Source organism: Scophthalmus maximus, chromosome 5 (assembly GCF_022379125.1).
Source record: "Scophthalmus maximus strain ysfricsl-2021 chromosome 5, ASM2237912v1, whole genome shotgun sequence".
Lineage (NCBI taxonomy): Eukaryota > Metazoa > Chordata > Actinopteri > Pleuronectiformes > Scophthalmidae > Scophthalmus > Scophthalmus maximus.
The window spans coordinates 13,701,779-13,723,241 of record NC_061519.1 but is presented as its reverse complement, the minus strand read 5'-3'; the positions used below and the strand labels follow the sequence as shown (position 1 = coordinate 13,723,241).

Here is a 21,463-nt window from a genome sequence, read left to right as displayed (position 1 = left end):
AACTGATCTTTGACACCAGCTCCACTGGAACACAGAGGCAGAGGCCGTGACATCAGAGTTCCACCTCAACTGGATATTTGCAATTGTTCAAAACATCACAATAGACAGTTTGAATACAGTTAGGCTACATCCACACGACTACATTTTCTTTTTAAAATGCATCACTGCTGCTACGTTTGCACGTGCCGTCCACACTACTCCGGAGTTTTTCAAGAACGAAGAAGTTCAGAAACTCTGCTCACACCGTTAAGTTTAAAAAAACTCCTGATCGGTTCCTGTCGGTCACAACTCGACTGCTACCACTGAATGTAAAACATGAAGAACTAGTCCTTGTCTTACTTTTCACCACTGTTGTTTCTCATTTTCTTTAACTAAGTAACCAACTGCAAAGTGGACAGCCTGCCTCCTGTTTCCACCGGCACGCACATGCTCAATGTACGTGAATGGTCATGTGATATGCGCTTTCAGGTGTGTTAGTGTAGATGGGGATTAATGCTGATGTGGTCTAAAACGCTTGTGTAGATGGAGATAGTTTCAGCACCGTTTTATAATGAAAGTGTATTAGTATGGATGTAGCCTTAGTAGTCCAGTTCACGGTTATCACTGCACACTCTTTGTCACTTTTTCCCTTTATTATTCCCAGGCTTAGTTTTAAACAGGAAATAGCCTCAGTTGGAGAAAAATGTACCTAATTGCCATTATTTGGACTTTAGTCACTCATCATATAAGATGGGAACACCATATCATTGACACTAGGAAAAACATTTGACCCTGCACACCCCTTATTCTACAGTATGTCAGTTTGTAAATCCAGATTTTAAAGAGATGATTTAAAGATAACAACAGGATCTCCGACAGGGACTTGGTAGATTTGTTTTGCTCACACACAAACACACAAATTTGCACATTCTGTCACAGACTCTCCATGAGCAGTGCATGCTGTTTGTCCTTTGGTATCCGTTTCAGAACAACATGTGCTCAGCTGGTTGGATTTGTGTACGTATGTCTGTGTGTGCTCCTATGGATAAGTGCAAGCATGCACATGTAGGTGTGTGTGTGTGTGTGTGTGTGTGTGTGTATGCATGCGTGTGTGCGTGTGTTTGTATAATGTTTTGTTGTACTTTCTATTTTCCCCACTATGCTGCTCCATAGGGATACCATGTGAGTCCTCGTTCTCTAGCCGTGGAAAAACCAACTTATCATTTTGCACCGAGCTGGCGCCACTGCTGTCCCAAGTGGGGTTGGGAGGGTGGGGGGTGATATTGGGCAGAAGGGGCAGCCCCTCTAAAACAATTAACCGATGATCCTTTCCAAACTCAGTATGGCAAAGGGGGATTAGTTAGGCCCTCTGGTTGGCATGAACATGGCACCGTCCTTATGCGAAGAAAATAGGCCCTTTACTGGCTATAGGAGAACAGCCGAGACCAGCGGCCTGAGCAGCACTTTGAAGCGTCCCTTTGCTATCTGTTGTGTGTTAAGCTTGTAGGGACTGGAGGAGGAGGAGGTGGAGGAGGGAATCTGTGCTAAAATGGAGCAGCTCCTTCAATTCACCTTCACGTGTCTGCCAGAGGGCAATTTGTCTCTTCTGATTTTTTCCTCTCCCTCTCCTTATGCAATTGTTATAGATCTATGTTTCACAAGAAGTCCCACTAACAAGCGACTCCAAAGATTTGCCAGGGAGCGAGAGCCTTTCTGTTCTTTGTGTTCACACATTACCATCCCATTATGTGTCTCCCTTCACAAAATTAATTGAAACGTGTTGTAGAGGTTCTCCCACAGACTTTCGTTGCTTCCACTGCAAAGATTTTGCTCTAGAGATGGTCTCCTGTAGCCAAACGAAGGTCTGAGTGTCTAAGGAGAGGACATATGTCTAGTCAGATTGCTACTAGATAATGTACCCTTGGTCTGGGATCTGTCATACTATCAGTGTGATTTTGGTCAGATTGGTAGTGTATGTCTTGTGCAACTCAGTCCAAATCTTGGCAGGTAAATGAGGGCATTGCTTCCCATTTTTGGGTAGTTTCTTAAATGGAGCCCCTCTTGAAGAAGGAGTCAGTTGTGACTTGAAAGCAGTGTCTCCAGTTTTTGTTTACACCCATGAAGTGAATGTCCTCATTCTCCTTTTTTCGTCCCTCCTCTTGTAAACATTGAAACAGCATGCACGGTTGAATGTTTACTTATCAATCCCATCATTTCAAGTAAAATAAAAGAGGGGGGAAAAAGAGGCGATTGTGTCCCGACGTGCAGTGTGGGACTTAGCTTAGATGCGCCGTAAACATTGTCACATATACCTTGCTCCTGAGCCAACTAAAGGGGAAGCAAGATGTGAGATTGGACGAGCGTGGAGTCGACCTGGACAATGCCTCGATGGGGGGAATGAAAGACACAACCAGGGGAACGTGGAATGGATGGAAGGGTGGGGGGAGGGGGGAGTTATGCTAATGTTACAGTGGACAGATTCAACATAGGTCACTGGGAGTCTTTCCCTTCTTTCTTGACACGGCCCATCTTCGGTGTTAACCTACCTCAACTAAGCCCCTTTACTGAGCTCTTTTAGCTCTTCCCTCTCCACCATAAGGATCCCTCCCCACTCTCTTACTCCTGACTAATTGTTTGCAGATCTCTTACTGTACCCATCTACCATGGCATGCTTGAAATTTTTTCCACATCTCTCCCTACTACTGATTCCCTTATCCATAAGAAGCAGGCCCAATCTGGCCAGAACTCAGTTACACACTCGCATGCATGCCTTGCCTGACTCCTTTCCTGCTCTTTTTCTCGGTAACTGTTATCTAATACTCTTCCTCTCCTGCTCTAACTCTGTTACCTGAAACAAAACACTGTGTTTTTCGAGGCAATGGGAAACTGCTGTTTCACACCTCGCTTCTCCTGTAAGGACCTATAGGCTACATAAAAGACGAGCTCTCTTTTTTCCCGAATTTCTCTCAGAGCGCAGCACTGGATAATCTATTCAGCTACACCCACACCCAAGGTTTGGCCTCCAGATACTGTCATTGCTCAGACATTAAGACACAAACAGTGCCAACCAAGGACGAGCTGACCGAGCATTTAACCAGAGAAATGCACACCAGTGCAACTTGAACTTTTTCCCGCCAACCACAGGTTTACATAAAATATCCAAATAGATTTTCCAGGTTCCAGGCTATGACTGAAAACACCCTAATCTGTCACTGAACAGAAACCAATTGTGTCGAAGTTCCTTCAAGTTTGGAAATTTATATTTACAAGGTGAACTCTCTATACTTGATTCACTGTTAAAATTAAGTGTCTAACATACCTTCATCTTATCTTTGAAATGAGCATTTCTTCCAGAAAAAGTCGGAACTTATGTTAATTGTTGCTACTTCAAGGACAGGTGGATTCTCTATGGGTTGATCCTGTAATGAGACTTTATATGGTGCACGCTCGGCAGCCGCATTATTGATTGCAGCCTATGGCAAAGTCACACATAGAGTCCACAAGGCATGTTTGCATAACACAGAACGCGAAAGAGATAAATGCACCAAGATGTGATCAGGATATGCACCGGTGCTGGTCCTTACTCTAATGAAAGGTTGTAGCTCAGAGTCAAATGTTCCTAAATGTTACTGTTATTATTCTTAGTCCAGCTTATAAATGCAGATGACGCCCGGCACTACAATGTCACAAAAGTTATTGTGAAAGCCATACTAACTGGTGACAGTTTTCCAACCATGTTATGAGAATCAATAACTCTCATGTAGCTGCTGGGACTATGAAATGCAACAATCTGCTGAATGTGTTTGCTAGGTATACCCATAGGTTCTTAAATCCATCTACCCTTTAGAAAGAGATAAGTGTTGTTTTCAATTTATGAGCATTTTTTAAACAAGTCTAAGTTTTGGACGTTGGCTTTAATTTCCGTGTCATGTCTCACGGCTGAATTGAGTCTCGTGCTCTCTAAATTTGATTTCATGTCTGAATTGCATGAAGGCAGAAAAGAAAAGAAGACTGACGATTGTCTAGGTGTAAATTACCAAGCATGTCTGCCAATACCATGCATAGCTATAAACATCTGCTGTGAATGCCGGCCATTAAACTGCAGGATGACCGCTTACTAGTGAGCGCTGCATCCCTTCAACTCAGGTCAACTCTATTGTCTATTAACATTAGAGCTACAATAATGCTTTGAAGAGTGAGACCAACGTGAACTGACCAGGAATCTACAGTAGGGTTATGTTAATAAGCTGACAAATGTCACAGAATGGTCTGTGCAGTCAGGGGACAAACAAATAGATCATACAATGGTTGTCAAACTCTGAACTAATTTTTTTACTGATATAATTGAAACACTTTCCTGACATGCACCCAAACAGTTTATCCGACATTCTTTTTTAAATCAGAAAGGAATTGAAATTTGAAAACATTAAAATAGTTTGGGCATGTATGGTTTTCAGCAAAGTAAACTGTATCATCACTTGGTATGTGATGAATTGCAATGAGCAAAATACATGTTTAATAATGACATGGGAACCGTTGTGAACTTATTTTCAGCTTGAGCACAAGCACAAGTTTGTTTACATTTGTCTTTAGTGTTGAGAAAGGCAGGGACTGTGATTCCGGTACTCACTGCTGAGTTTTTTTTCGGTGTCTCCAGCCTAATTCAGTGGAACATCTGAAATAGAATACTCTCTGTCCGATAACCTCACAGACATAACCACACTCCAGCCTGTAAACTTTAAGATTTAGGGCCGTGTGAATGACGCTTTCTGTGTGGTGGCCTTGTAGATTAAGAAGGACACTCGCAGCAGGTCAAAACAAGGGCCTGACTGCAGTGCCCTGCTTAAATATGAAAGGGAAAACTTTGTCAGTGGCTAATGTTAGCTGACATCTTTTACTTCATCATTACTTTTATTTACAATTACTTGTTACACTGCTGTGGTGCACTCTTTGGCTGTTTAATTAGTGTGGATGACATTCATAAACATTTGCAGGCCTCGCTGCCAAAACTACAAGTCAGTAAATCAAAGCAGTGCTTTACTTCTGGATTCAAATTGCAGTTGGTTGACAGCAATACATTAGGCTGTATCGCATTATTAAAGTGCAATCATTTTGCCATCGGTAAGAAAAAAACATTAAGTTCCTGGCAAAAGATATACAGTTTGTGTAACAGTAAGTGATATCATGCTTCAGCGGTGAGGGTTCATTGGTTCAAACTCAAAAGCTGATGGACAGTCTCTGCCACGCAGCGGTTCCTCTCTTTTGGTTTAAACTTTCTGTTATTTGGCAAAAGTAAAATTACAATACCACTTGTGAGATTGTCATGTTTGATTTTAAGATGAGGGGTCACCGTGACTGGTCAAGGGTGTTTTAAGAATTGCGAAACTCAGGCACAAAGCAGAGAAATAAAGATGACTGTCCTCTACACACACACACACACACACACACACACACACACACACACATATATGTATATATGAATTACATTAAGTACAATGAGACCTCATATAGCTTATATTATATTGAAACCTTCCTTACAGTATAGTGAGACATGTTGCAGAGAAGTCAGAGAAACGATACAGATAGACCTAAGAATGTGAGATTTGGTTGGTTTTTCTCCAAAAAAAATGTTTGTTGTGTGTCACTTCTTGTGACTTTTCGATGATGAAGAGAAAGAAACCTCTAGCAGAACCGGATTTAGGTATGGGCGGCCATCTAGCTCGACCCGTTGGGGTGAGAGGAGAGAAATTGGGGAGACAGGAGAGGTGGGATGAAAGAGGGGGAGAGAGACCAGAACAGTTGGGTAACCGATGGTTATCATCATCTTCGTTTAGCGTGTTGGCACGCTAATCGGGGTTAGGGTTAGTAGAGATAAAGGTTAGTTGACCTGATGATGTTGCTCGATGAAAAGTGAAGGTGTACACAGTGCATCCTGAGGGGAACATGAACGTATGTTCTAAATTTCACAACTATCCTTCTAGTAGATGTTAAGATCTTTGACTAAAATCCACAAATATGTACATTGTGGTTATGCTAGTGGGAAAGTTTGGATTAGATTGAGATCATCCTCTGTGGAGCATGACTGTCTCCACACATTTCAAGGCATTCAATTTAACAGTGTAACTAATACTGCTATCCTTGACTAATAATAACTTTAACTAGACTTCATTTAAATTTAATTGTGAGTTTTAGAAATCATAACGCTGCCAAATAATTAAATTTATCTGTTTCTTGGAAACACTATAAAATGCACATATTGTAAAATTGTCCATTAATTTTGTATGTGCACGGTCCTCTTTGAATGTGCTGCTGCTTCTGCTGCTGCTCGCTTGCTTTGCATTTTGGGTGCACTGTAAAAACACTGTTAGGTTTACACTTTTTTAATTAGGTCATCATCACTGTGAGTTTAATCTGCTCATGTTTACTGCAACTAACACACTCTCCAAGGAGCATCCCAACATATTTGTCCCCAAGCTATCTCAGCCAGTGCTCAAATTCATTTATATAGGCAAGACTCGCACTAGTTAAAACCTTTCAGATTTGTTTTTGTTGATGTGACACCAAAATGCAGGAGGAAGAGGGGAAGTGCTCTTCTTGTGCACAGGCGATAGCACGAGAATGTTAAACAGTCTTTTGAAGTCACATGCTTTGCTGCTGCAGCTGACCGGTGATGAAGGGATGTAGAAACAGAAACAAGGATGTGTGTGCATGTGTGTGCTTGCGTGCGTGCGTGCGTGCGTGTGTGTGTGTGTGTGCGTGTGTGTGTGTGTGTGTGTGTGTGTGTGTGTGTGGCACATTGGATTCATCATTACGATTGTGTTTGTTCAGAGGTTGTGTTGTCAGACTGGGCTGCAGCTTTACTTCGGCCCTCATTAAAAACTTTCCGATTTTTTTTGTTGATGTGAAACCAAAATGCAGGAGGAAGAGGGGGAGTGCTCTTCTTGTGCACAGGCGATAGCACGAGAATGTTAAACAGAGTCTTTTGAATGTGGAGAAAGTCACATGCTTTGCTGCTGCAGCTGACCGGTGAAGAAGGGATGTAGAAACAGAAACAAGGATGTGGCTCTCCTGGAGGAAGTTTAAAATATTGATTTTGGTGTAGAATCAGGATTGGATGCCTCGATCCCCATATTGAAGCAGAGAGTCTTAAGCTGCTTTCAGACATCCACATCAAATCAGATTTTTCCGAACTTTTCTTGCCAGAGCCCAGGTAAAATTTCCTGAAAATGTTAGAGTGAGTGCTTGTCAGAACACAGCAGGAAATTCTCCGGAAGGTTCACTGTGAGCGAGTGGTGGGCGCTGTACGCAGGCTCCAGCCCTCTCCTGAATGTTCCAGGAACGTTCCTGCTGTTTCTGAAAATTGTCTGAAAACAGCGGTTTCGCAGATTTCATGTATGTGAGGTGATTAACAAGATAATAAGTGTATGAAATGACACCTTCATCTTAAAAATAATGTGCAGAATGTGACACTGGAATGGTAAAGCATTGAGAATGGAGTTTGTTTTATACGTCGTTATAATTGTCAATGTAGCCAAATCAGAAATAGTGTATGTTGTAGTGTTTTCAATTGAATATTTTAAAAAGTCTTAATATACAAGTGTGTGTGTGTGTGTGTGTGTGTGTGTGTGTGTGTGTGTGTGTGTGTGTGTGTGTGTGTGTGTACGTGTGTCTCACATTGGATTCATCATTACCATTGTGTTTGTTCAGAGGTTTTGTTGTCAGACTGGGCTGCAGCTTTAAGCAGGGACTTGTCGTATGTGTCATGAGCTCACCTGTACACAGTGGCGGCTAAAAAAAAAATCAACGGGCTGGGAATCGTTTATTAGTACACATAGAATACGGACTATCTTATGAATCTGCGATCATATGAAGAGAAGCGAACTTGAAGAGGCTACTCTTCCCTTTGGTGGTGACCAGTTTGGTTGCACTATAAGCCATAGAGACGTTGCCTTGCGTGTCTTGTGTAAATGATGCTGTACTCCTCTAACCCACCACGGGAAGTAGATGACAGTATTATATTTATACAGCAGTGGATAAGTAATGTCATTTCTGAAACATTTTGACCAAAGGAGTGATTCCAGGGTAATGCTTTCACTGCAGTGTCTGTCAGGGAGAATTTAACAGTGGGGGATAAAGCTGTCTGTTCCAGACACTATATACCTCTTGTCCTGGAATAGGTTGAAAGTGGTGCCAGCTCCTCTCCATGCTATTCCAAAACTTGACACAGTATATTGAGAGCCTTAAAATGCTAATGATTATCCCCCCCCCCCCCCCCCCCCCCCCCCCCATTCAACCTCTGTCTCTGTTCCCATATTGCTGTCTTCCACAATTTTTGAGGGTAGAGAATTATTGAAATATGTGCTTATGAATATTGCCTTATTCGTCATAACGGAAAAAAAACATATGATTAAACAGAATGTATTCTGTAAAACATTTCACTGTCAAGCACATTTATAGGTTATGTTTACTACAGAGAGGAGGCCACTGTAGTACAAAGTTTACTGTTCAGAAAGGTGCGGCACATTTCTGCCTGCTGTGAAGACATGACTCACTCTCTGGACGCCTTGATGACAAGATGAATGAGATTAACATAGTAGTCACTTGTAATTACAATATTTAGCCAGCTGATCAAGTTAAGCCCCCTGGCAGCTATCAAAGGGCAGCTGCTGAAGTGTTGGGATGCAGGTAAAAGAGACAGGGGTGTCAAATTCAATGAGCTTCTTCCTTTGCTACTCAGCCAGTCCTTACCCCTCTGTTTGAAAGTGACAGCCTGTCTGAGAAGAAGTACAGTCCCCTTCCACCTGGTGTTACTGCAGTATTGTGTCAGAGGTGGTTTCCATCTCCAAATGGACCCCGGTTTGCCCATCGCTCCCCTGCTCTCAATATACTGGCTTTCGTAGCATGCAGGTTGCAGATATTTTTGATTCCTGCATGGTATTGTACAGACTGCTTCTCTGCATGTCATTATAGAAGCTTGAATTCCACAGACTGCACACTTTTTTCTGATTCTTTTTGTCATCCCAAGGGACAACCAGTGGTCAGAGTTATCCCCCCACCCCACCCCTTTGACTTCGAGCATGAATAGAAACTTGGGAGTGGGAGTTTTAAGAACTGCAGAGGGCATGATTTGTTCATTTATGATATTTGATAACAATGAACTGTCTTGGAGGAGAAGGAAGAGCGGGCATCAACTCATTGGGGTTTATTTTTTTAACTTCTGGTGGAAAGAAATACTCAAAATATTCATAGTCTGGCCCCGAGTGTTCCAGTCTGCACTAATTAGAGGTGATTGCTCCAGCCATTTTTTGTCCACATGCTGGGTCACTGCTGGATAGTTCAACGTCCTTAATAATTCATGATTGGCCCAGTGAGAATCCCCTTTAGAGAAGCCTTAACCAAATCCCAAGACCCTATACTGCACATCCTTCGTCTTGTCAGAAGGATGCTTCTGAGATGTTGTCTCAAAGTGTTTAATGAACATTTGATTTTCAATCCAAAATTAAATCTTATCTGATCTCCTCCTAGACAGCCCATTGGGAATAATCAGGCGAGTTGAATGAGGGTGCGTGGATAAGGCAGATTTGTCTCTGTGATGGATTTTTGTCTTGATGTGAAAGGTATGGGAATGTCATCATCAATCCAGCTTTGTGCAGTGTGTGTTGTTTTTTTTTTATAGAAATATCTTTGCATATGCACTGCAGGCCTTTGGACCAACAATTCAAGCATGGCTGTCAGCTATTTTCAGCGAACAACATGTTTGAAGTGATGATTTGCATTTCCAAACCTTTTTTTTTTGCAACAAACCGTGACCAATAAACCAATTCTTAGTTTGATTCAATGCAGCATTATGTGCATTTTTGGATGCACTGAAATTACATTTGTTGGGTTGTCATATTCAAATCAAGTCTGACCTGCGGTACTGTTTATTCAGTCACTTACAGCAACATGGCTTGTCTCTTCGTCATTTGAAACGTTTTCTGAAATTGTAATTTCAATACCAATGTCCAACAAGAGCAAGTGAACATGAAACATGTGGTCAGTTGTTCTGCTCTCTCAGTTTGACATCATTTCATCTAATGCTTAAAATCAAATTGATTTTTTTTCCTGCCTACACATCACTTTAATTTTCTTACCCATTAAACACATTTCTCCATTAAACTGTGCCAGATTGAAATGACTTAGAGGCAGACAACAGTGGGATTGAAGTGTAGTGTCCACTGAATTCATATTTTCCTTCAATTTTGTTGATCAGAAAGGACTTTTTGACAAATTGAGTGTATTACCAAGCGTCATGAATTCTTCCTCCTCCTCCTCGATCTTCACCACCTCCACCCTCCACCTTGGTTTGGTTCACGCAGCACCACGTCATTCTCCAGCATGCTCACGTTCACGAAAAAAAATGTGTGCAGTTTTTGTTCTGACTGTGCGTCCCCCCACTTCTGCTTATCTTCGTCACTTCAGGTATCACGACAAACAGGAAGTGACCAGTAACTTCCTGGGAGCCATGTGGCTCATCTCGATTACCTTCCTCTCCATTGGCTACGGGGACATGGTACCACACACGTACTGTGGGAAAGGCGTGTGTCTGCTTACAGGGATCATGGTGGGTTCCGCATTTGTTGTTTGCAGATTTGTTTAGTTTCTATTGGATCGCAATTTCTTTTTTAAATCATTAATTCAGTAAGGTTACCAAATTGCACCCTGACAGCTCACACAGAGGAAACATTTCTGCGCTTGTTTGACCATGTGTTTGTGCAACAGGGAGCTGGTTGCACTGCATTGGTGGTTGCGGTGGTAGCCCGGAAGCTGGAGCTGACCAAGGCTGAGAAGCACGTCCACAACTTCATGATGGACACACAACTCTGCAAACGAGTGAGTCTCCCTGTATCACTGCATTTATTCGAGTAACGGATATGTTGCTGTATTTTTTTATTTTTTTAAACAAGGTCCATCAAAACAGTCTGCATATGGATACAAATGCATATATATATATGGATAAAAGTGTAACCAAAGAGGGATTTTCCACTTTTCACTGTGTGTAATTTGAATAGATTTTTGAGGCCTGAAGAAGTGCATTAAATCTAGACCTGCAACAAGGTATACAGGGGTCTAAAGAACTATCCAAAGGTTAAATGTCACCATTAGAAATATAAATTAAAATAATTAAATAAATGTTTGTACACCAATTATCCTGTTACATTTTTTTTGCGACTCCTCTGGAGTTACCGTTTTAAAGGCTTTCCTCAGTGCAAATGTATTACATTGGTGCTAAGTGTATTTATATCTATTTTTCATGTCAGGAATGTAAACTTGTAAACTTCCCCTAAGTTTAGGTTCCATTGAGTTTCTGACACAATTTGAATTTCTTTTAAACTATTTTGAAATTGCTATTGACGGGAATTCTTATATTGAACTACTCCAACATCTTTATTTCTCAATTTTAATACTTTTGACCAAATTATGAACTTGACATCGTATGTCGTGGCATTATCACATGTAACCTCAAGGTGTCATTGTGCTGTTAACACAAAATGTCACCTTGTCGTGCAGGTAAAGAACACAGCTGCCAATGTACTCAGGGAAACATGGCTCATCTACAAACACACCAAGTTGGTCAAAAAGATAGACCACGCCAAGGTGCGGAAACACCAGCGCAAGTTTCTCCAAGCCATTCACCAGTAAGTTCTGCTCTGCGTTTGCTTCCTGTGAATCTGACTTCAAATCAAATGTTGGACAGATACAGGACTTATTCATCAGCAGTCACAAAGGGAAATTCCTCAGCATGCCTAGAACTAAAACTATATTGTGTTATAAAAAGCCAAACTTATTAGGATGTTCAGTCCATGCGATCTTAAATCTTGAATGTTATTTGTGGTATATTAGTTCTATTGCCATTAAACTGATGAAATGTAGTAGTAGCTCTGAGTATTTGGTAGTATCGCCTCTAGCGTTTGTTACAGTCTCCTCCTAAAGTACCATTTCCTTTGATTGCTGTGCTCACACACGTACACACATACACAAGCATACACACTGCAATCTAGTGTAATGGTCCTTCCTCTTCCCCCTCCTCGTCTCCCTCTCCCCCCGGCCCCCTTTTACCCTGTGCTTACAGTGAGAAGTGTAATGGTTTCACTTGTTTCGTGAATGTTGTGGGGTTAAAACTCTGTACTGTGTTCTGTCTTTGTTTTGCTCTATCACTGCAGAGCTCAGAAGTAAGTTGAGTCTTCTATGTATCCTCCTCCTATTGTTTCCTCAACATCCTCCTACTCCTCCTCTCTCCATGTCTGCGTTTGACATGCATGAAAAAAAGCTTTTGTTAGCAAAAAAAAAAAAAAAAAAGGGGGGAAAAAAAGAAAATGCTCGATGCTGGATTGTTTTTGGTTTTTTCTTTACTTCGGTGTTCCATTTACGTCCCTCTCCCTCCCATCCCCCCTTGAACGGAATCAAAAAATAAGCATCAACATTTTGCCACCAGTGTCAGTAGTGGAGGGTTGTCTGGAGAGAACGTGTGAAAGAGAAAGCATCTTCACAGAATGAGCTTGAAGCTTTGTTGGCCTGGCCAGCAGTTCATAATCATCTACAATGTACTGTATAACGTTGCCCATGATTAATATAGCTGCTCTGAAGGCTATATTAACCTGCATCAACAGATCTCATCCGATTCCTCCTGATGGTTTTGTCATGATGTGAATACACACACTGTAATGTACTGTCGTTCTAACGAGGTTCAATGGTTTGCTGTTGTTTTGTTATTGATTTTCTTTTTCTTTCTTATATGAGATCAAACAACAAAGCTTACACATGACACGGACGCGACCGCACAAACAGACACAACACGTAGGGTTTCAGGGTTTTGTAGAATTAAATTGTTCTCATAATGTGTTACACCAAGAAGGAGCACTTTTGGCCTTTAGCAACCAATTCCTCGACAGCCATTAGGGACGAGAAAGGCGAGCAAACAGACACATAGGAACTGAAACTGTTTCCCACAGAGATAGAGCCATAAGCCAGCTGTCTCACTCTGCTCTGATATACTGATTTGCACATGAATAAATGCCCTTGAATGTCATCCTGTCTCATAATTTGCCGAACAGGGTAATTCCTCCTCTCGCACAGCCGATGATGGCTGTGCGATGCCACCGCTAACAATGCCACATTATTCACATCAGTGTTAACAGTTCTTCCAGCACCATAATGTATTTGATTAGAGATAAGGAGGCACAATGTTGAGGCATCACTAAATATGTCCAATGTATCATTGCGCAAGTTATTTGAAATGTCTATGTTGCAGTGTGTTCAACAGTGTCACTAGACAGTTTATTTCTGGCCAGCTTCATCTTTATCTGACACACACACACACACACACACACAAACACACACACACACACAAGCACACACACACACACACACACACACACACACACACACACACTGTGAGCACTAAAAGACTCACTATTCATTATGCTCAAAGTCACGCACAGTCATTGCACGCTTACTGAATGACCGGTATATTCACAGTCCTACCACTGAGCTGTGTAGCACTGACAAAGGGCATGTCATCTTTTTGTCATTTGTTAATGTTTTAATTTTGGCTGGAGAGACATGGGAATGTTTGAATTTCGAACAAAAGGTTTTGGAGTTGACTTCCGTGGAAGCATATTGCACTCTTGCAGGACAAATTTTTTTTGTCATATCAAATTTTTTTTGGGGGGGGGGGGGGGCATTTGTATTATATTGAGATTTTGTTCTTCCTAATTAAAAAACAGATTATTTTTGGGTTGGGCCAAGACGATCTCTCTATATCAAGGCAGTTAAACACTGCTGTAAAAATACGTATTCATGGTAAAAGAGTTGCTGCTGAAAGCACCGCAGCATTATTAGGAAAAGATCTTGTTATGAAAAGAAAAAGGCTCCGATAACAATAAAAACAGGGTGTTTATTTTTTGATTGTAGTATGCTTCCACAATTTTGCATGTTTTGGTTGTTACTGCATTGACCAAGACCAAGAATGCATATATATATCCATATATATACATGTAAATTACATACATTTATGATGCATGCAGGCTGTCTTCTCTCTTTTTCATATCATTAGTGAGCGAACACCCCTGATAAAAAATGTGTTGTTCCTCCTCCTCCTCCTTTCTTCCCTGTTGGCCCTCTCTGCCCCTCCACGACCCCAAACAACCTCTCTCTGTGCTCCTCTCCTGCAAACCACCCCCCTCCCCCCATATCGCCTTATTCCTCTCCTTCCCTCCTACTCCTGCTTCCCTCTCCACTTAGACTGCGCAGTGTAAAGATGGAGCAGAGAAAACTCAATGATCAGGCCAACACCTTGGTGGACCTGGCAAAGGTAAGTCTGTTTCACCTTGAGCAATTTAAAATATTACATCTTAGTTTGTATTTTTACATCAACTGTTTCTTACCAAATGCACTGTGTGTATCTTTGGCTGTGTTCAGATATGAATGCCCGGATAATTGTGTACGGACATGTTCTGGACTTTGCCATCCACATAGGAACACAGCAGGATTTTGTCGGGGTCAGAAACACGGCAACTTGCTCACCGTGAATTTTACAATCTTCCAAGATTTCATTGCCGTATTGCCGTATACAATTTCTCAAAAATTTGACTTGGGGTCTGGCAGAACAAGAAAAATGTCGGGTATTTACGCTCTCGCATACAGCTCCTCCGGAAAATTTTAGGAAAATATCCAGTCTTTAGTGCATATATGAAAGCAGCCTGTGAGGCTCATTTTAACAGAATTTTGTGTCCTGCATTACTTCCACATCTCGTAGCTGGTATTCTTCTTACGCGCCATTGTTTACACAACCAACATGAAACTATTGGCAAGACCCTGTATCACATGTCCTCATGCGCAATTCCTGAAAAAATTGGGTTCGGACACTTTCCGTAGTTTGCCGTTCACGTATGACGAACTCAGCAGGAGGTTGTCCAAGTCAGATGCGTTCACATTTACTGGAACATTTTCGGAGCATCATGTGGAATCTGGGTAGAGCAGCATGGATGCAAGACATGACGATAAAATTCAGCTGAAAGCAGTGTTTTTGTTTACAGTCATCAACACGCCCACTTGCTCGTTCTGACATTCTTGGGAAATGTTACTTGGGGGCTGGCAAGAAGAGAGAGTCCTGAGAATGGACTTTAAAAACATCGCTCCAAAACCTGGTCTGAATGGAGCATTACTGTACCCAAATGTGTCCAGTCAAAGTCCTCATGTGACTATGACCTTTAAAGTTTAGTTACCTAAAATGCCAGTTAATATATAGTCTGACAAACACAATTATTGAAGGAGTTCTTAAAGACTTGACGTCTTTAATAGTGTCTCAGTCTCCGTAGATCCACAGTCTCATGTGGCTTGAGATCACCAAAGGCAATACATATATATATATATAGACTGATGACCTCTCGTTTTTATTGATACCAAATGTATGCATGAACTGAAAACCTGTTTTTGGTCATGTCTAAGCAAACTGAGCGAAGCCCTGGTCCTGATGCAAGACAACGTACTCACTCTGAGGAGCCTGGCCCTAAGCACACATTGTAAACAGTATCTGACTGTAGGAAGGTGAATACAGTCAGGCCACAGCCGATTGTACGTTGCTGACCCACCAGCCCAGAGCAGAAAAGGGGTTTAAAGGGAGGTGCATGGCTGCAGTCTCGTTTGATGTGGATGACATTTGCACTCCAGTGTGTTTTTTAAAAGGTTCTAAGGCCAAACCCTTTAATGTGTGTTTACTTGCCCTTACTCTACTTGATGGTCAGATCCATCTGTGTGCACCCTTCAGTAGTCCCATGGCTCAATGTCTCTTTCTCAAGCACTACAGGGAAGTAAACCCTTTGATTTCGGTCCTATGCACAAGACAGAAATGAAACACTTTGGTTGGGCTGTACTCCGATTTAAATTGTGTGTCACATTAAATTCACAATTTGAAATAAAGAATAGAATAATGTGCATTATGTTTTACAATGCGTAAAACTGTCAAAATATGAATAGAATATTTACATGTAGTGCCATTGCATCTAAAGTTGAACCAATAAATGGCTAAGTAATGAAGACATTTTTCATTATGTGAATGAGTTGTGTCAAGTAAATACATAAAGCGCTGAAGACCTCTGGCTATAAATGGACTGAGAAGCTGGTCGTTAAATCAGTGGGACGATAAAATCTATGCTGACTAGCTGAAACTGTACAGCTCCCCTTCATACTGCTTCCTGTCAATATCTCTTCCTCTGCAGATTGAGTAAGTCGGATTAATAATGCCTGTTTATGTAATCTATGATGAACTATTACGAGAAAGTTTTTTTTTCCTTGGCAAAGTATGCATGTTGTATCATCTGTTGATTTAATTTGTTGCATCTCTCCATGTGGATATTAACTTTTAAAACTCTCCCTCTCTTGTCCCTTTGTCCTCTTCGTTCTCTGTCCTCCTAAACACATTTACTTTCTCTCCTTCATTAGACCCAGAATGTGATGTATGACCTGGTGTCAGAGCTGCAGGAGCGCAGTGAGGAGCTGGACAAGCGCATCGGCACATTGGAGGAAAAGCTGGACTCGGTGACGGGCAGCCTGCAGGCGCTGCCCTGCCTCATCTCCCAAGCCATAACCCAGCAGCAGCAGGAGTTCCTGGACGGCTTTGTTCACCGCTTTCGGCCCGCCTCGCTAGCCTCAGAGCGCTCTGAGCGCTCCGAGCGATCCTGGACTTCCACTGCCCGTAGGAGGCGCTCACCCTCCACTGCACCACACACCTCCTCGGATAGCGGATAACCTTGACGTACCCTCTACAATCACCTTTGAGCCCCACCTCTCCCAAACCAACGTGTCACCTCATTCCGTCCTGTCTGAAGCTGTCCCTGTAACCGCAGGCGAGTCCATGTCTGGACCAATAAAGAACCCATATCTTGACACCTGACCTGATCCTTGCCGCTGATCTCTCCCTCCCACCCATCCCTTCTCCCCTCTTACTCCAGAATCAACGTCAACTCCAAAACCCAATTCCTCTGTGACTGAGCTTCTCAGCACAGGACTGGTTCAGAGCTACTCCAAAAGAACAAAGAAAGGCAAATGAAGACTTAAATCAAGTAAAAACACAAATGCATCCAAAAACAGAAAAAGAGAAAAAAAAAAAAAGACTGAAAACCGAGATAAAGTAGAGATATGGTTTATGTTTTAGCCATTGTATGGCTGTTCAAGTTAGCTTTTTTGTAAAAGCCCTTGTATAGTTAAAAAAATGACCGAGGTCAGGGTCGCTGGGGTGAGAGCTGGCTATCACACCGGAGAGTCCTTAACCACGAGGGGGAAGCTGGTCTGTGGAGCTGAGGGCCTCGGCTCACCTGCTGGCCCTCTGAGGCCATGGAGGACATCAGTCCACCCATCTGTCTGTCCATGTGTTTGTCCGGTGAGGAGAGCGAGACAAACCACTGGATTTCCCTTTCAAAAGACTAGCGTCATGGATTATTTTCCATAGGTCTGGGTGAAAGCTTTATGAGAGGCTGTGACAGCTCTGACTTCACGTCAGTGTTTGAAAATGCACTTAGGGGGGGGATGGGAAACTGCTACACAAAAAAGCAAAAGGGGACGCATATGGCATTACTACTGGGTAGGAAAAATTTACACAATTGCCAACTTCAAGGTTACAGCTTCCTTGTTCTTACCAAGGAAAAATGAGAGCGACTATCTTTTTTAGTTACATATTGACATGTGATTTTTCAGTGCCTGAATGTATAAATAGTAGAGGGTTATTTAATTACTAATTTCAGAGCTTTTTTACGATGTTAACAGTCTGAATACAGCATTGCATTCCTTTTTCAGATACATTCCTCTCCAAAAATTTAAAGAAAATGTCTTAATGTAATGCATAGCATTGCCTCCATTACAGAGCAACCCTAAATATTTTGAAAACCTTCTTTTTTCCCCCCTTCTTTCTACTAACACCACGAGAAATGAAAAGTGTTCAGAGAGCAAGCGAAAGTGAGACAGACTGAGAGAATATTGAAAGTGTTTGTCAGAGAACACGTTCACTTTTAGCTTAATGCTGCACACTCCTGCACACAACAGTGGAATACAGTATGTAGGTGTCTACCTTTCCCACCGACACTAACTCACGCTCCCTCTGGTCCTCAGATGATAGCATGGCGTGAAGTCCGCCGGTATGTTCGGCCACAAAGGCACATATGACTGGTTGAACTGAGGAACCCACCCCCCGGTCCCTTTGCATGGTTCTGTGCAAAAATGGAACACAATCTTTAGGGCTGGGCTTGGTGATTTTCATTATTTTGATTTCTTAGTTTTTACCTTTGTTTGTTTGTTGATTTTCTTTTTTGAATTTTTTTTTTTTTTGACTCCAAATTTCCTTTTATAAACTAAGATACCCAGGGGTTTCTGAGTTGCAGAACCTAGAGAGTTGCGGTAATGTGATTCTGTAATGCATTCCCTGTTTGATATATGAGGTAAAGGAAAATCAATTCCACAAAAAGAAACCCTGAAAGGCTTCAAATAAAAGTGCTGATGAAACGTCGAAGGTGACATAACAGTGAACCTGTCTCACAGCAAGTTTAAAGGAAGAGTTTGACATCTCTGGGCCATATGCCTGTCCGAGACGGACACTGCACCACTCTCATATCTGTAGAGGCAGATTCATGAATTTACTGCTCACAGCTTAGCTTATTCTAACACACAGGCTGGAAATGGGCTCTGCTGGCTCTGTCCAAAAGTAGCACTGTCTTTCTTTCTTGTTTGCTTAATCCACAAAAAAGCTGAAGTGGAAACAGTGCGTCCCCTTCGTGGTGACAAAAAAGACTCCAAGAATGAGTCCTCTGATGAAACTTCATTCTGATCATACACTTTTGTATGGATTAAACAAATGTAGAATAGCTTGTTAGCTGTCTTTATGCTAAGCTAGGCTAGCTTGCTACTTTGGGTAGCTATATATTCACTGTGCAGATTTGAGAGTGGTATCAACCTTCTCGCCTAACTCTGGGCAAGAAAACAAATAAGTGTGCTCCCCGCGGTAGCAAACTATTTCTTTTTAACTGACACTACCTATGTATCAGGTGTGTTTCAAAATGGCACTGAAACATAATTCACCGCGACAAAAGAGACTTTAGAAAATGTTAAATTTCAAGAGCATGGAGTATGATTCAACCTAGAGTTGTGATGACTAGTAAAGTTTTGATCTGAAAATAGATATTTGGGGTTTTAACGTTATTTTTTAAAAGCACATATAAAAAGCAGATCAGGAAGTCAGCGGGTTAGCGGGCTAGCATGCTGTCCTGAAGTAGTTGGAATGGTAGTTAAACCCAAATGGATATTAATGCTAAAAAAAAAAATCATCATAATGACCCTTAAGCTAACAGATGGAATTATTTCTTGGATCTTAATTTTTCCCAAGCTGCTTTGGGCTGAGCCAGGTCCAAGACAAATCCTGTGTGACAGAGCGTGAGTTCCTTCTCCCGAAGGTTCTGGACCGGACAGAGAGCACTTCGTTTGAGAACACTTTGAGTTTGCTACGGGTGGAACATAATCAAGCATGAATATTAGCTATTTTCCTTTCAACTTGAGTTGATGAAGCATGACTCTTTACTTCCCCCACCTGCCTACGTCACTGCGCGTACAGCGGGGCCCTCCACCCTTCCGGCACGAGGGGATCTATCATGCCATTAGAGCCTCTGTTTCAATCAGTGTCGTCCAATGAGTCAGAGCGGCTAATGGAAGACTATGTGCTTGATTACGACCTCACCTGCCTGTTCGTATCTAAGGTTTCCACCTCTTCATTACATCAGAGCTTTAGCCTCGCGTCTGTCATCTGTCATCATTAAGTAAATCAGCCCCCCCCCACACACACACACACACACACACACACAAAGTGGCTTCCCAAATGGCCCGCAGCAAAGACATTTGATTGGTTCAAATGAAAACACAGAGAGAAATGAAGAAGCAGGGGAACCCCCAGGTCGTATTCCACGTTGCACTCACTGACAGTGTGTAATATTCAGTTACACCGGGAAGGATCACATAATGCTGGAGTGTCCAGGTGGTACGGACTTCATCAGGCAACAGGAAAGAGTAGATTGGAAGAGAAAAAAAACAGAAAGATGAGGGCCATAGCTCATTTACTGACAGACATCTGTTTTGGCTCAGGGGGGTTGTGAACACCAAGGGTGGGTGTCCTGTAAATATGACCTCATTGTAGATGTCGCCAAGTAAACGGGACAAATGCTGAACCGCAGGGGTAAAGGTCGCCGGGTTCGATGCACAGCATGTTGCGGGTATGCAGCAGAAAACCTTGAAAGGTTGGAAACGAGGGATTTGAAATTCTGGCCAATTAAAATATCAGTTTCGCACATTTTTTCTTCTTTTTTCTGATGGAGGTTTGGCCAGGTTCTTTTTTTAAATTTTTTTTATCCAGTTGTGAAGGTTTGTTATTTTCAGTCCTTATCATGTCATCAACAAAGACCTGCCAAAACACCATTCCAATATTTAATAGTGACGCAATTTTCTCCACTAGAAAATAAAGAAAACCATAGTATTTTGTAGTGAAAGTGAGGGACATTCATGATGTTATTCTGATGATGGTAGATGAGTCAAAGTGATGAAACAAGTCTTTTATTATCCAGAAAAAGTAGGCTTTCCTCATAGAGCAGGCATCAGAACACACTTCTACTGAACAATTACAGAGTGACAAACCCCCCAAAAGTGACAAAATGTAACCCAACCATTGTTCTGTGTACACTGCCACATGATGCATAATGTACGTAGTAGCACTGGAATAAATCAACTTTTAATGGATGGCAAATGGGTTTAACATATTCTCTGTATACTGTTTCGCTGTTCCTTCATTTTGCAGGTGAACTTTTGTCCTAGCAAGGAGAGACACCAAGGTGTCATCAAATCATTAAAGACTATCTTCAGCTATGACCATCGTTCTCTTCTTTCATTTTGGTAGCCGTAGACAAACCTTCAATTTGAAATAATGTTTCATTTTCAACGAAATCAACAAAATGACAAATTGTCTAAACTCCTGCGATGAATGTCACACATGGGTCCAACGCTATGGAAATTGGGAAATGATAGATTTGACCTAAAGCTGAATCCAGAGTTGGCTCGGCACGTGTTGAAAGAGGCATGTCTTGTAAAACTGTGTCACAGGGACGCCTGAAACATGATTACAGGAGGACTGATATGTGAACACCACTCCAGAGGACGCACAGCTGCCGAGGTGCCGTGTCAAGGTGAACTACACGACACAGACACACACTCAGTCTTTAATGGTCAAATAACAAGCTACTATCCATGTCCACATGCACAAACAAGGCTCAGCCTGGTTAATTACAGCCAAACCAGGAGGGACTTGGCAGCAAACCCATGTCCCGCCAGAGTGACGGAGTCAGTCACCCTGTAGTTGTTGCCACACAACCTCAAAGACACGCATCAGTAGGAACACCAGGCACAACTCTCCTGCTGC

The 21,463-nt window shown here is 42.0% G+C and overlaps 1 protein-coding gene across 2 annotated transcripts in view; it reads left to right on the top strand.

Annotated features, from left to right (window-relative positions):
* The window catches only part of kcnn1a (potassium intermediate/small conductance calcium-activated channel, subfamily N, member 1a), a 45,303-nt gene extending 24,387 nt beyond the window's left edge, over window positions 1-20,916 (top strand). The window contains exons 5-10 of one of the 2 annotated variants that reach the window (XM_035635327.2): window positions 10,441-10,582; window positions 10,741-10,851; window positions 11,530-11,657; window positions 12,183-12,191; window positions 14,263-14,332; window positions 16,462-20,916. In XM_035635327.2, the coding sequence (XP_035491220.2) occupies window positions 10,441-10,582; window positions 10,741-10,851; window positions 11,530-11,657; window positions 12,183-12,191; window positions 14,263-14,332; window positions 16,462-16,767 (766 nt within the window). In that variant the 3' untranslated portion in view covers window positions 16,768-20,916. The remainder of the gene's footprint in view (window positions 1-10,440; window positions 10,583-10,740; window positions 10,852-11,529; window positions 11,658-12,182; window positions 12,192-14,262; window positions 14,333-16,461) is intronic. The other variant, XM_035635328.2, reaches the window with a different exon arrangement.
* Window positions 20,917-21,463: the final 547 nt, after the last annotated feature.